This window comes from Nilaparvata lugens, chromosome 8, assembly GCF_014356525.2.
Source record: "Nilaparvata lugens isolate BPH chromosome 8, ASM1435652v1, whole genome shotgun sequence".
In the NCBI taxonomy this organism is placed as follows: domain Eukaryota; kingdom Metazoa; phylum Arthropoda; class Insecta; order Hemiptera; family Delphacidae; genus Nilaparvata; species Nilaparvata lugens.
In genome coordinates, this window is record NC_052511.1 from 21,904,339 (window position 1) to 21,919,515 (window position 15,177).

The following is a 15,177-nucleotide window of genomic DNA, read 5'->3' on the forward strand; positions in this document are numbered from 1 at the left end:
GTTCCAACACCTGCAGTGTCATCTTTAGTGTGCCGAACAAACTTGCGTCCCATTTTATTATTTATATTTAGCCTACTCTTGTTCTTATTCGGTCTATTGTTCTATTATGGTTGTTTGTTATTGTTTTGTGGATAACATTTAGAAATTGGAGAACATTTTTACAACCCACAGGTTACATGAAGTTCAATATCAAATTATGCTAAATGAATTTGATAATATTTAATTCTATTCTCTTGTATTCATTTTAGAAAAAAGTGTTGACCAATGTGTAGCCTATATTAAGACAATATCATTTATAATATTCAAATCTAGAAAATTGTGTAGCCTATCTATATAATAAATCTTACATGACATCCAATACACATAATGTTAAAAATTTATGGGTACCTAAAAGGGAGAAAAACATGACAATCTATAAAAAATGTATTTAATTGATAATAAATAGTGGATAAATAATTACCGGTTGGTCCCTCAGGTCCCATCAAACCAATAGCTCCTCTCTCACCCTTCTCCCCAGCCGGTCCTGGTGGTCCATGAATTCCAGGAAGACCCTATCATTTGGAAAGAAGCATAGTAAGATATATTTCTGAACAAATGAAGAACAAACAAAAACAAATGGTGCACTATTCTGAACAAATAGTGCACAATCAAGAACAAATCATTATCCCAAATATAAAAAAATCTAAAAACTAAGAAAATAAAGGTAGTTGTGAATATAGAATAAGGTAGTAGGTGGTGAATTGAGCGAAAATGTGTGAGTTGTTAATACTTTTTGTTATTAACGAGGCAAATTCAAGCTACAACTAATGCTAATCACTGTAATATTGTAAAATATCATTTAAATTAGCAAAACAAATAATTCAGATCATTCAAGGGTCAAAAAACTTTGAGTGCATTTGTTTCCTGTGGTCTTTTTTGAAATAACTTTATCCTCGTTCCTATTGTTAAGATTAGTTCTAGAGTTTATCCAGATTGATTGTTTCAATCTCTCGTGTTTATTTACTAACCGAATTAGTGGACTAGGACACATATTATTGTTTTGAAACCTCAAATCAGTAATCAATATACTTTATGAGCTTTGAAGTAATTATCAAGCTTTGACCATTTTATAAACCGTAATAATTATTCTATAATGGCTGAGCAGGATTCAATTTCAAACTTACCACAAGTCCAAACGGCCCTGAAGTCCCAGGTTCTCCTTTCATCCCTTGTAACCCCTATAATGTACAAAATAAATAATTTTTAATTCTCATCAGATACATGCAGTGGTTTTGAATAAATTTAGACACAAACATGAAAAGAAAATAAATAAGTAACTCATTATTGGCACTATAACGTTAGAAAAACTCTTCAGAAGAAACTAACAAGATAGTCAGAAGAAACCTACAATTTGAGTTAAGAAGTATAAAAAGAGAGAATAAAAATGATTACAAACTTTTCAAAGTTCATTTCTATAAATATTTTCAAATCAACTAACCGGAGGTCCTTCAGCACCCATTGGTCCAATCTCTCCTTTCAGTCCAGGAAGCCCTGCCATTCCAGGCGATCCTTTCTCTCCAGTGAATCCTTTCTCGCCTCTCAGACCAGTCAATCCTGCCACTCCTGGCAATCCTGGAGGACCCTGTTCGCCATCTTTGCCAGGATTTCCCGGTGTTCCTGCGATTCCTGGCAGACCCTGGTAAGAATTGCAGTGCCAATAAAAGGATGAAAGAATTTTAATATGCAATTGATTTTCAAGAAAGGTTTGTAATGTACAGTGAAATTTGAAATAACTAATATTCATAGACTTTGTTTGTATGCTTTCATAGAGACGTACAAGAAAAGTCATAAGAATAATTCAAGTTGACTTATTAATTTGAAATTTGCTGTATCTGAATCAATATACTTACTTACTTACTTATCCTGGCGCTACAGCCCTATGTGGGGCTTTGGCCTCCTCCACAATCCGCCTCCAAACTTCTCTATCTCCTGCCTTTTCTTTCCACCCTCTCACTCCAATTACTCTCAAGTCTCTTTCCACATCCTGCATCCATCGTGCCCTAGGTCTCCCTCTTCTTCTCACAGCCTCCAACTTCTCATAGAGCATCGTTCTTGGCATTCTTTTCTCCGGCATTCTTTCCACGTGTCCAAGCCAATCTATCCTTCTCGCCTTGACAAAATGGAGAATATTTTTACCTTGCAGGATTTCTTCAATTTCAGCATTCTTTCTGATTCTCCACGCACCATTCTCCTGCATTGGACCATATATTCTCCTAACCAGCTTCCTCTCAAAGACCATCAGTGCTTTAGCATCTTCTTGTAGTACTGTCCATGCTTCGCTACCATATGTGACAACCGGTCTTATGAGAGTCCTGTATATTTTCATTTTAGTGTTCCTGGTTAGTAATTTGGACTTTAGTAATTTATTATTGGCAAAATATGCTCGATTGCCCAGCATTATCCTGCGCTTAATTTCCGAGGATAGTCTGTTAATGCTATTGATCTCAGTGCCCAGGTACGTGAAGGTTTCAACTTTTTCGAATACTCTTTCTCCAATTTTGACAGTTTCTTGCTCTCTCACTCCTCTAGGGCTCATTTCCAGGTACTTAGTCTTTCCTTCATTTATTTCCAGACCTGCTACCTTAGCCTCATCTCTAATCTGTAAGAATGCTTCTTCCAGCGAACGCATGCTTCTCGAGATTATGACAACATCATCTGCATATGCTAAAACTTGTGTCATTCTGTTCGTGATGTTGCCTCTCTTGTCAATGCATTCCATTGCTTTCTGGAGGACTATGTTGAAGAGCAAGGCCGATAGTACATCTCCTTGTCTTACGCCGTCATTGATACTGAATTCCCTACTCACTCTTCCTTCACTCAGCACCATACCTTTTGTGTCATTCATGGTCAATTTCACCAGGCTTATTAGTTTTCTTGGAAACCCGTACATCTCTAGAGCATCCAGCACCTCACTTCTCCTCACCCTATCAAAGGCCTGCTTTTTAAATCGATGAACAGCATATGCAAGTTGGTATTGTGCTCATAGAACTTTTCCATTATTTGTCTGAGTGTAAATATTTGGTCTGTTGTGCCCCTGCCAGCTCGAAATCCACACTGATACTCATCTACTATGCCTTCTGCTAGACTGCTCATTCTTACTGCCAGGATGCGTGAAAATATTTTATAAGCTATGTCTAACAAAGTTATTCCTCGATAATTATCGCAAAGCAACTTGTCACCTTTTTTAAAAATTGTGCATATCAGACCCTTCTTCCAATCCTTTGGTATTTGAAGAGTCCAGGGGAAAAAAGATGAATGTCCAATCAAACTCGTTTTGAGAAAAATGGAATATTAACTTTCAAGACTCTGTGTTAATTGCACAATAAAAAAATCAATACAGCTCCACTGCCAAGCTATAAAATACATATTGCTTAACTAGTTCAACTACACATTATGGATTTTAATACTAATTTATTAGGTTGATTTAATATTTTACAATACTTACTACCGAACATTGTATGTAAAAAAGATGAGGGTCCATATTTTGTACCGAACATTGTATGTAAAAAAGATGAGGGTCCATATTTTGTTCCGGGGAGAAAAGGTGAGGGTCCAAAAAAAATCAATGTGCTTGTGAAACAAGTTGTCGAAATTTATTACATATTATTCATGTATATAAGGATAGGCCATAAATTTGAAAAATAATTAATAATGTGGCAGACTATTGAAATACTCTTGGGCAGCTCCAGAGCAAAATATTTTTAAATGCTGTAAGTCTTTGAACTTTGCTGCGGAAATGGGCAGTTTACTGAAATACAATTGCCCTGGAAGATGGAAAAGTCCTTCCTTCAATGACAGTCTCTTGCGTTTTGCATCAATTACCACACTCTCTGACTTCGGTCCATTAAAAGACGCTCGATGCAAAATGAAGCGAGGGTGATGCTCTACTACTGATAGTTCTCTGACTGGGCGACTTTTGAAAGGGCACTTTTTAACATAGATATCAGAAAGGAACTTACTCCAAGCTTTGAAAATTTTCTGATCATCACAAGAGACAACCTTAAACGGTGATGGTTTGGCCCTAGCACTTTCCACGACACTATTCCATTCACTAGGTAGCTCCACTCGAGTTTTTTGGTTGATTAACCCCATGTTTCTGTCGCACTCTAAGTACGAATGTCCCCGAACAGGAAACACGAGTTTTATTGATTTTAGTCTTTTTATGAAATGTACAATGTAGTGAATTAATCGAAAAATTGTGTAGTTTTTATTTTGCCCCCCACACGAGTCGCAGAAAATGGTGAGCTCTTCTACTTGAGGGTCTAAGTGGTTGAAGATAAAGTCAAAAAGTACAGATGACACATCGTCTGACCCCTTTTTTCCACAAACTTCAGGATATGTGTAAAATACTGCTTCTGCGGTGGACAACACATGTACATTGAACATGTAAAAAGATAACTGTCGACGATAATACACATCATTAGTTTGAATATTAGGAACTGGGAGGTTTTTTTCAAAATCCATTGCAATAGCTTCTTTTTGAGGGTTCTTTTGTGCTTCTTGCCTAGCAGCTCTTTTCCGATCATAGAAAGTTTTTGCTTTGCGTAAGTGTAACTCCTTTTTTGTTTGCAGGGACTCTAATTCAACACTTAACTCCTTGTACTCATTCAAATCTGGATTGGTTTTTTTAATTTTGTCATTTAATGCATCAATTTGAACCGATACTTTGTCACAAAAACTACAGGTATCACTGCGAGGGTATCCAAAAGATATGTTGAATTTCGAATTGAATATTTCTCTGTATTTCTCATATGAAACTTTGTGATCTGGAAACTTTTCCTTGTACATATTGTACATTTTTTTGACATTTAGATCGTCGGGCAAGTACAGCTTCTTGGATTTGGCTAAGCTGTAGTGTGATTGTCTTGCTTGAAATGACTTGATGTGCTCGAAAACCGAATCAGCCACTTCTTCAAGAATTTTGTTGGGCCTGTTCTCGTGTTTACCACGTTTATCAAGGGGAGCCTTACCGGTAGTTTTGAGTGCTTCTTGTAGGGTCTGCACTCTTTTAGCAGTGATACCATGAAGGGATAAAAAAACCTTGTAGCATACAGGTATTTCACAAAGATCATTGTTCTTTAAGGCTCTTACCTTGTAGGTATAAGAATAGGAATGAAAGTCAGCATCGTTTTCTGGTTTTCTGGGACGATGTCTTGTAACTGGTTTGCATGCAATAAGTCCACAAAGATACACTGACTGTTCATCATAAGTTTTAATCTGATTAAAGTCTGATATTAAAGTTCTTCTGATATCAGGGGTAACACTTTCAAAACACTTGAGTTTCTTGCAATGACAGTCTTCGCCGGTCTCATGACTACTTAAACACAATTTCTTTGCAACATCAGTCATCCTACCGAATGATTTGCGTTTCTTGCAGCTAGCAGGTTTACTCACTGTTTCATCATCTGACATTTTCACCACTATAATGATATCAAATTAATAGAACTTCAAAGCTAAGAGTAAAATAACACTAGATCACTGAGAACACAATGCTAATAGTTTCATTTCAGGCAACACATAACCTCAACAGCAGCAACGAACACTGAAATCAGCTGTACAAGCAACAGAGTAGTCATATGGCAGCCAAGGACGCTCTTGGACCCTCATCTGTTTTTCCCACATTCACTGGCGCCCTCATCTTTCTTCCCCAGACCTACTAAACTTCAGACTGCAATAACTTTGTACTCTCATCTTTCTTGCCTGAAATGGATAGACTATCAGATTCTACAGGATCAAGTCTATAAGAAATAACCTCTATCTCAAAACCGACTAAAATTGGACCCTCATCTTTTTTCCCCTGGCCTCTTCATTTGTTCTGTTCTCCATATCAGAGAAGAAGAATCAGAAGAATCTGAATCAATATGTATCATACAATTATCTAAATCAATCTTATTGCTTATTGAACAGTAATTTTTCAGAACAGAATACACAGTAGTATCTTAATGCTCAACAAAATACCAAAAAATACTATGAAAGTAGATTATATCTACACCATCAATATATTATCGCATCCAGCTTCACAGATCTGATTACGCTACAATTTCAACCAGTGATCAATTAATTGCCAATGGAAAATTTGTTGAAAAATATATCAAACCCATATCTATCTCACTTCAACAATAATACAGAGATTCTAAACAAAAATTACACAATTATTATCATTATTTAAGCCACAGCTCAACTAATTATCACTGAAACATTGAAAAAAATACACAAAAACCATATCTATTTCAACTTATGTAGCCTATACCCTAACTATGTTCTTAGACAATAGTTGCACAATACTTGAAACCACGAATCAATTAATTATCACTGAAACATTTTGAAAAAGGATACAAAAACACAAAAGTGTATTACATCATTCTGGAACAATGATTTTATACAATTCAAACCACAGCTCAATCAATTATCACTCAAACTTTGAGAAAGAGATTGAACCCATAATTTTCAGAACTAACCTGGGGTCCCGGTAATCCAGGGGGCCCGTTGATTCCCCTCTCCCCGTCCAACCCTGGAGGTCCCGGAATTCCCTGGGGACCTGGTAGACCTTCCTTGCCGTTGTCTCCACGAAGTCCGGGAAGTCCTGGGGGGCCTGGCTCGCCGTCTTTACCTGGCTCTCCCTGCGAATTAACGAGAAATAAAAAATCATTTAATGATAATAATATAGTCGAGTTGGTGAAACCTGTGTAGTAGGTAATGGTAATATATTGCCAATATACCAATATCATTGAGAGTGTAGTAGATTCTAGATTGTATTCACTATAAAGTAAAATTTCAATCTTGTAAAGAATCAAGGTAGGTAGGTAAAGGTAATGGATAAAATCTGTATTGTCAATTCCAAATGTAAAAATCAATATGTTACAAAATATTCCACAATATTTATCTTTCTAAAATATTGTAATTTAAAATATATATATAGTATAAAACAGATATTTATTAATTCAACAAAGACAAAAACGCATAATCATAATCATATTGTAATTGATAGAACTAAATACCATGTGAGTTATTGCTATTGAATAAAAAAATATCAGTAGGCCTACTACCAGACGTTAGGTTGAAGTTGAGCTAGCGACAATCGGTTGACTTTTTTCTCATTCTGAATCAACTTGACACTCAACTCTCATTTGAATCAGACGATTTCTCGAAAGCAACTCTTCACTCAATATTACAAAGTGATGTATTTTCAAATTGGCTATTCTCATTTGCATATGATGATTTCTAGAATAATGATGACTTTTCTCAAATAGTGCATGTTGGTACAGTGTTTTATCAAATCAAATTAATTGATTAGAAAAAATATACATTATAAGATAGAACAATATAATAGTACGCAAGACTACAGTTGGTTCAGGTTTTTGTGATTTACCTACACATGAATACTTCGTGTTCATATGTGCTTATTGTTTTCACAAAGAAATTATCCAAATTCTGTCACTAGACTTCACTCTAGATCTCTAAAACTCAGCAAATTATACATTGGAATAGCCGGGGAATGAAAAAAGTGAAACAGTGAGTATTATAGCTTATTTATGATCGATTAAATTTATCAATAATTTGAATCACAACAAAATCAATTATCACTGAATATAATTATATTATTTTAGAATAACGTTCTACAAGTGATTATATTAAATGGATATTTACCACTAAATAATAGATTTAGGACCGAATTCACCAAAAAGATAACTTGGTTTGAACGCCAGTTGATTCTAAATAAACAAAAAATCATATTACAAAGCAAATTTAAAATCATCTGACTTAGAACCAACTGCCGCTCAAACCTAGTTTCCGTTTTTGGTGAATTTGGACCTAAATCAAGGTACTTGAAGACTTCTTTTTAAGGAATTTAGAAGCGCATTGAATAAAGAATGTTTCCTTACCGGAGCCCCCTTATCTCCCATGAGCCCAAACGGTCCCGGCTGCCCCTGCACCCCTTGCAGCCCCTGCTCCCCCTGCTTCCCGTCGGCTCCGGGCGGACCCCTCGGTCCGGGACTTCCCGCTCTTCCCGACGGGCCGGCTCTGCCCGGGCTACCACGCAATCCCTAAGCAAGATAAGAATATAAATCACACTATTGAGATTTTTATAGCACAGATACAAAATGAAAGTTCACAAAATTTACAATTTATGATAGAGAAGTTTATAGGAGTACACTGGGTTGAAGAGTTGTTAGAGACATCAGTGAGATTCACTTCAGACTCTCAGCATTGGTTGAATGGGCAGCGTTGATGTGATTTACGATGAGGGATTGCTGAAAGTTTGTATAGTGCGAACTTAGGCCCGTATGCAGATACTCGGTTTAAACGGATAAATGTCAGCTGTCCGTTTAAACCCCGTATGAAATACATTATGATGAATGAAACCATATCTACAAGTAAACGTGGTTTATGTCAGCTGTGCGTTATTTAAACCCCTTATGAAATACATTATGATAAATGCAACCATATCTACAAGTAGTAAACGTGATTTAGCGTTAAACGGAGTGCGTTAGCACTGAGCAATGGCCCTGAGTAAACTACTCTGCAGTAAACCGGAGGCTGGTCAGATTTCTCGTGGGGACCAGTAACATTATTAGAAATTAGACTTCTTATAGAATGTTAGATTAGACTAGAATTTGATGATTGATGATGATAATGTTAATAGTATTCAAGGAACAAACTATCAATATTGTTTTCCATAACGAAACACTTCATAATAAATTTGTTGTAGGCTATTCACGACTGACTAGACTACACAGTCTAGGAAACAGTCCAGAAAAAATAGTGTCTAGACTAGAACAAAGTTGGAACAGATAATGCTGTCAAAAAGGAGAGAAGGCAAAATAAAAGTTCTGACGCCTGGTCGAGTTTTGAAAGAGTACGGCAACATAGTAGATCCATGAGCAATTATTTTTAGAAATTTATAAATTTGGTTATTTTTTAAAATAATGTTGGAATAATTATAGCCTACCTGTGTTCCAGGTGGTCCTATAGGCCCTGTTTCACCAGTTGCTCCTTTCAGTCCAGGTAGTCCTACAGGTCCTTTGTCTCCTTGTTGTCCTACAATACACGAACATTAATTTATTTAAGTAGTGATACCTATAACATATAACGCATCTGTATTAGGTAACTAAAATGCATACATTAAAAATTAATATAGAAAAAAATTCTGATTTAGGGTGGAATATCTGCAACAGATTTTTTGCAACGCGCAACACCTATAAAATTAGTAAATATTATCTCTATTACTATAGGCTATTAGTCTAAAATCACGATGAACGATTCGCCAATGAACATGATTACTATATTGTACACGATAAAAGGAGAATGAAATGTGATAATGATAATAATTTATTTATTTATCTACATACAAAAGCTCACAGAATAAAAATAGTATAATAATAATATATTGTGTGACGTGGCTTGCTCAGGTCTGGTGTCAGGTTTTCAGGTCGAACCTGATCAATTTCAGGGCCTCACGTGATTGAGTTTGATTGCTTAGCATGAGAATATATGGTAAGTTTCTCAATTTCCGTAACGAATAAGATCAATAAATACTTTTGTTTGAATACTATGCAATAAATACGGTACACCAAGGGACACGACACAACATAAAAATATGACTTCTTTTACAATAAAAATAATAACTACCTAATGAATGAATGAAAATTATAATAAATAAGGTGTCACTAACAGTATCAATGATTAGCTACCTATTGAACAACTGAATTGAAAAAATGGGTTCTAATGTATCAAAAAATAATATGTAATTTATGAAGGCTAAATTAAAAAGTGAAACAAAATGTATTTATTTTTTTAAATTTGGAAATGAGTAGGCTAAGCATGAGAAACTGTTTTTTTATTTTGTTATTTTATATTAAAACGTTTTTAAAAGGGTAATATGGTATTATTCATAATATACATAAAATACATCCACAATAAATATTTTAGACACATCTGGATTCATCAATTTATTCCATAATTGATTTATTAGTCATTGATATATGTACGGTAATTTTTGTTACCTTTGATCCCTTGCGGTCCATCCAGCCCATTCAACCCCCTCTCTCCCGGAGGTCCCCTCTCGCCGGGAGGGCCTACGGGTCCTCTCTGTCCCTGACCACCTCTCTTTCCTTTCCGCCCTTCCGGCCCCTCGGCCCCTGGCTGGCCCTTGGGGCCAAGGGCACCCATATCGCCCTTAGCACCTGTCTCGCCCTTGGAACCTCGTTCCCCTGGCAGACCCTGCATACGGTACAAAAACATTTCGATGGTAGCTATTGAGATTGTAATACAGCACTACTCTTCATGCTACTACTTAACTAGTAGTTCTGTGAACAGTAGACCTCACGCAGTTTTCTCATCCACAAGTATATATGCAGATGTCACCTGCTCTAGTTGATTCAGTTGAATCACAATAATTCACAGTTGAATCATAATTCATTTACTCTTAAAAACTGTTATTTGTTTTGTCAAAGATCAAAACCTCACTAACTTATTTTAATAAACTCAGTTCATGATAATCTTTTCATCTGATGAAAATATTTCTCAACTATTTCAAAATTAATTTTTTTTCAATCAAGAATATCATCATTTCTTTAGCATTATTTACTTAATTTAATCATTTTTAATTTTATTTTCAATTAACTATTGAATTTGTTTTCAAATGTGAGAATATTGATACTGATGGGCACGCATCATAAAAAATATTGAAACCCTACCTTATAGAAATATACACGGCCAGACATCTGTGCAATGCATACAATGAATAATCCACTTGTCAGCTGATTGATTATGAATAATTCTATAGTCTGATTGATCCTATCTTCAAAGTAGATGATATTTATAGTGATATCAGAGTGTGGAGGAAATCCTTTTATTTTCATATTATCCTTAGAATACAAAATTTCAAAAACCTTGTGTATTCATCGACGTGCAGTTGAAAAAGGAATATTCCTGCCAAATCTCATTGAATTCTATCAACGCGTTTGGCCGTAATCGCGTTACATACAGACAGACAAAAGCAAATCGAGTTGAAACATAGACCACACTACGTTCAATCAATTACAATTTCAAAAGAGTTAAAACATATGTAGTCATATGGCTGAACAAAAAAGCAAAAATGAATGGATAGATTGCTCTTAATGAGATATCTTATTGATAAAATAATTGCTACGGGCATAATAATATACTGTGAGTTAGCCATAGTATAAGCATACAGAGATAGAAAGTTAGTCGCCATGTTAACGTTGTTAGTGCTTCCTGTTACTACTAGGTATCTACTGTAGGCTACTATCTATTTAGTACTACAGCCTGTTCCTAGTACTATTCCTCTTAGTGTTGTGTTTCACGGATTCAAGGATTCTTGTTAGTACTATTTGAGCTGGTGCTTGAGAAAAATATAACTAATGGGCTAACAAGCCCACCTGAAAATATTTTAACATAGAGGTTCGTGGACGACTGGATTGAACCAGCAGTCATAATTATTAAATATTGAATAAATGATTAAATGAATAAATAAATAACCGGCACGATGTGCCCTATCCTATGAGAAAACTACTATTAAGTAGTCTTTTTTCTTTACGGTTAACTCTTGAATATAAATAATTAGAAATCCAAGTACTCTTTTAAAACTGTTTAGTCACAACATGTTTCACTTGATAATGACATCATATAGCTGCCGAAACATGTTGTGACTAAATAATTTTAAAAAGGGTACTTGGATTACTATTTTTATTTATACTATTAAGTATCCTTCCTCAATGGTTCAACAATGTTATCATAGCTTATTCAAGAATTCTTCCTCAACCATAATCGAATAATAATACAATTTCAAACATGTATCTCTCATTCTCAAAATAAACTTCTATATATAAGTGATACACATTTGAAATTATTCTAATTCACAACACGAAAATTATAATATAAATTGATTAGAAAAATATTCTAAATTACAGGTTCTCCAGAAGGTCCAGGCGGCCCTATAGTACCGGGCGCTCCCGGAGGTCCCCTGGCTCCAGGAAATCCAGGAGGTCCCACGAATCCAGGGGTGCCTGGACTGCCTTTTTCTCCAGCTGAACCGTCCTTTCCTGGAGCGCCTATTGGACCTGCTTCACCGATTAGTCCAGGAAGTCCTATTTCTCCTGAAAATATAAAAAGGGGATTGACTTATTTAAACTTTGACCCATAACACATGAGTCTACTAATATCTCTCTATATCCTATATACCTACTGCCCTTAGTATCCTCCATTTCTTCTTGACTAGGTTGTTCTTATCTAGGTTGTTTTTCTTCTTAGCTCTGGTTGATTATAGCTTAAATTGCCTAACAAATTCTGAAATATCTTGAAAATTGTTTACCTTCTCTGTTTTGTTCGAGCTTGATCTATTGTTGGCTAAAGATGAATATCTTCTGAATTCTAATTTGCCTGAATTTGATCTAAATCTATCTTACTACTTTGTTTTCCATTTTTTCTTTGTGTTAGAGTAATCAATTGGTCTGATTCATGCTATTTTTACAACATATTCGGGATGAATTCTATCATAACAACGGTAAACACTTTAACGTGGATCACATGACTTTCTATAGTAGAATATGCATTTTTCATTTTTCAGAAAATACTACAATGTGAGAAGAAAAACGTTAATTGAATTGAATATATTGTGTAATATTACATTTTTCTTCTCACATTGGAATCGAATCTTCAATTCGAGATCTATGGAACTTTATAGTAAATGTCAGAGTTATCAATAGACGGACAAATTTTTTGACAGAGAATTTATTATCGTAAATGTTTGTTGCATTGTTCCATGGTGTCACCGAGGCAGGGTTAACATATTACTAGATAAATGGTTTATTTAAATCGAGATATATATAAAAATTTAAAATAACATTTTCAAAATAAAGTTTTATTGAGAACAGATGTAGAATGTGAATTCTAAACTTATAAGTTATAATTTTTTGGTGACGTGTCTGTAAAAATCGATACTGAACAAGGCGTTGTCTTCGTGACTTGCAACTTGTGGCTTTTCCTGTTCTTTCTTCTTCTGAAAACATGGCTGGCTGTTGCTTGTGTAATTTTGTGCTCTGAATTATTGTCTGTTTAAGTGAATTTATTAATGTTTTAAATTGAGTTTTATACAAGTTTATTGTGTACTAGTTTGTGATTAAATAGCTGTTTGCATTTTCAAGCCAATAGCCACTGTGTTTCAACTGTAAACTAGATAAGTATTTTAGTTCGTAATAACTCTGAAATAATTAGGCTTAAGATATATTTTTTCTTTGTGTATTTGTGTAAATTCATCTGAAGATTATAAGTTAATTTGCTCTGAAAACTGGATTTCTCATTCATAGGCAATAGATCCATTCACAATTTATCAAGAATCTATTTCATTGGAGCCGACAACTATCCTTAGGTTGATAGGTGTTAAATGCTATTCCAACCGATTTAAGGAAAAATTGGTAGCACGGTAAATGTTACCCCTGTGGTGGGACAGAATTACAAAATAAATATGTCCCAAATGGTACACTATGAAATCCCCTGGTTATAAAAATTATTAGTAGGATAGATATCTTGATAGGTTATGAATGGTTTGTTGCTGAGTGGGAAGTCGGTTCAAGAGAGATCAAGTCCTAATGAATATATTATCTGTGCAGACTAGCAAAATGGCATACAATATGAAAAATATTAAAAATGATGATGAGTTAATAGCTGCCTTAACACAACTGTTTGATAATTTTAAACAAGATCAAAATGCTAGGTTTGATGATATGAAGCAAGAATGTACTAGCATTAGACTAGAGCAGGTTAGTATAAACCTTCTATTGAAAAATGCAAATGAAACAGTGAAAGATAATCATGAAGATGAAAACAAATTGAAGCAGGATGATAGTAGTGTTAAGTTACAAGATCAACTCATTCAAGTTTCTGACAATGTAGGCCTAGTTACTGTTGTTGAAAAAGTCAACCATAGTGAAAGTGTAGAATTGAGTAAAGAAGTAGGTAGGGAGTTGTCTTCATTGAAAGTCAACTATCAAGAAAGTACTATTGCTACATTGAAGGTTAGGAAAACAGTAAACAAATCGAATGTTTCTATGGATCAGATTACTACATCGAAAGTTAGGAAAACAGTAAATAAAATGAATGATTACATGAGACAGGTTTCTGTGGAGGTTAGGAACAATGTGAACAAAATGAATGTTGCTTTGAGTCAAGTTGATGAGTTCAACTTTCAACTGAGAATTGAAAAGGTGTATGCTATGCATTCTCAAGTAATCATGACTAACTTTTGCAAGCAAAACGGCTTTGTTGAAACAAATGAACCCATGAATAAAATCATGCTATTGAAGAAAACAAGACGCAAAGTCACCATTGATGTATTAGTATTCAAAGGTTGTTTCAAGTTGCTTATTTACAAGATGATGACTGTGAGTCACATGATGAAAGGGTATTCCCCAGCACACAATGATTAGGAATCCTGTGTTATGCCGGGATTCAGAATAGCATAATCGCTACACAGTGTATGGTAAGAGTCCATAATTGTGTCTTTTTTCTTTCCTGTAGCCTATTTTCTTGGCCCTTAATCTTTTCAATTTTCGATTCTTTCCTGTCTTTGTGTAATATTCAGTAAATTTCTTCTATGAAGCATATCTTAACCAATCTTGTCCATAGTCATTTAAATTTGTATTTTTTCTGAAATAATATTAGAAGTTGAAATAGTAGCTTATTTTCCTAATCTTTAAATTGTTGATAAAACTTAACTTTTCTAAAATCTATCCATTGTAGTGTAAAGAATTGTGTGCTTGTGACATATTTTTTCATCATGTATCACTTATTTTGAAATGTGTGTTGTTTTAGGGAATTTATTTACCCAGTTTTCTTTTTCTCTTGTTTGTATTTTTTAGGGAACTTATTTACCCATTATTCATCTTGATCATCTTTGTATTATAATCTTGAAATGTTTGTACTTATTATACAGTCTTTAAATTTTAAATTAGTTTAAAAAATAATTGGTTCAATTTAAAACGTTTTGTTATATTATTAATTGAAATAAGTGTTTTTGTGATTGATTTTTTTTTTAAATTTTTAAAACTGTTTGTTCTATAAATTTTGATATGATTGATTATCGTTTGAAATGGATGCTGGAGTGAATGTAGAATTTTT

The 15,177-nt window shown here is 34.5% G+C and overlaps 2 protein-coding genes across 3 annotated transcripts in view; both read right to left on the minus strand.

The window, feature by feature from the left end:
- LOC111058859 (collagen alpha-1(I) chain-like) overlaps window positions 1-15,177 on the minus strand; it is a 44,924-nt gene that overhangs the window by 14,440 nt on the left and 15,307 nt on the right. For both annotated transcript variants that reach the window (XM_039434252.1, XM_039434251.1), the window contains 8 exons: window positions 11,971-12,158; window positions 10,044-10,260; window positions 8,990-9,078; window positions 7,923-8,084; window positions 6,498-6,659; window positions 1,478-1,675; window positions 1,164-1,217; window positions 461-551 (listed from right to left, as the gene is read on the minus strand). In XM_039434252.1, the coding sequence (XP_039290186.1) occupies window positions 461-551; window positions 1,164-1,217; window positions 1,478-1,675; window positions 6,498-6,659; window positions 7,923-8,084; window positions 8,990-9,078; window positions 10,044-10,260; window positions 11,971-12,158 (1,161 nt within the window). The remainder of the gene's footprint in view (window positions 1-460; window positions 552-1,163; window positions 1,218-1,477; window positions 1,676-6,497; window positions 6,660-7,922; window positions 8,085-8,989; window positions 9,079-10,043; window positions 10,261-11,970; window positions 12,159-15,177) is intronic.
- Window positions 3,508-5,833, minus strand: LOC120352657. The gene is made up of 2 exons (XM_039434253.1): window positions 3,946-5,833; window positions 3,508-3,874 (listed from the first exon to the last, which is right to left on the minus strand). Exons 1-2 carry the CDS (start codon window positions 5,449-5,451, stop codon window positions 3,854-3,856), a joined length of 1,527 nt encoding a protein of 508 aa, XP_039290187.1. The 5' UTR covers window positions 5,452-5,833; the 3' UTR covers window positions 3,508-3,853.

Coding starts and splice junctions, on each gene's coding strand:
- LOC120352657 (XM_039434253.1), bottom strand. CDS start 5,451: ATGTCAGATGATGAAACAGTGAGTAAACCTGCTAGCTGCAAGAAACGC. Junction 3,875..3,945: donor GCCCTTTCAAAAGTCGCCCA/GTCAGAGAACTA, acceptor TAATGGACCGAA/GTCAGAGAGTGTGGTAATTG.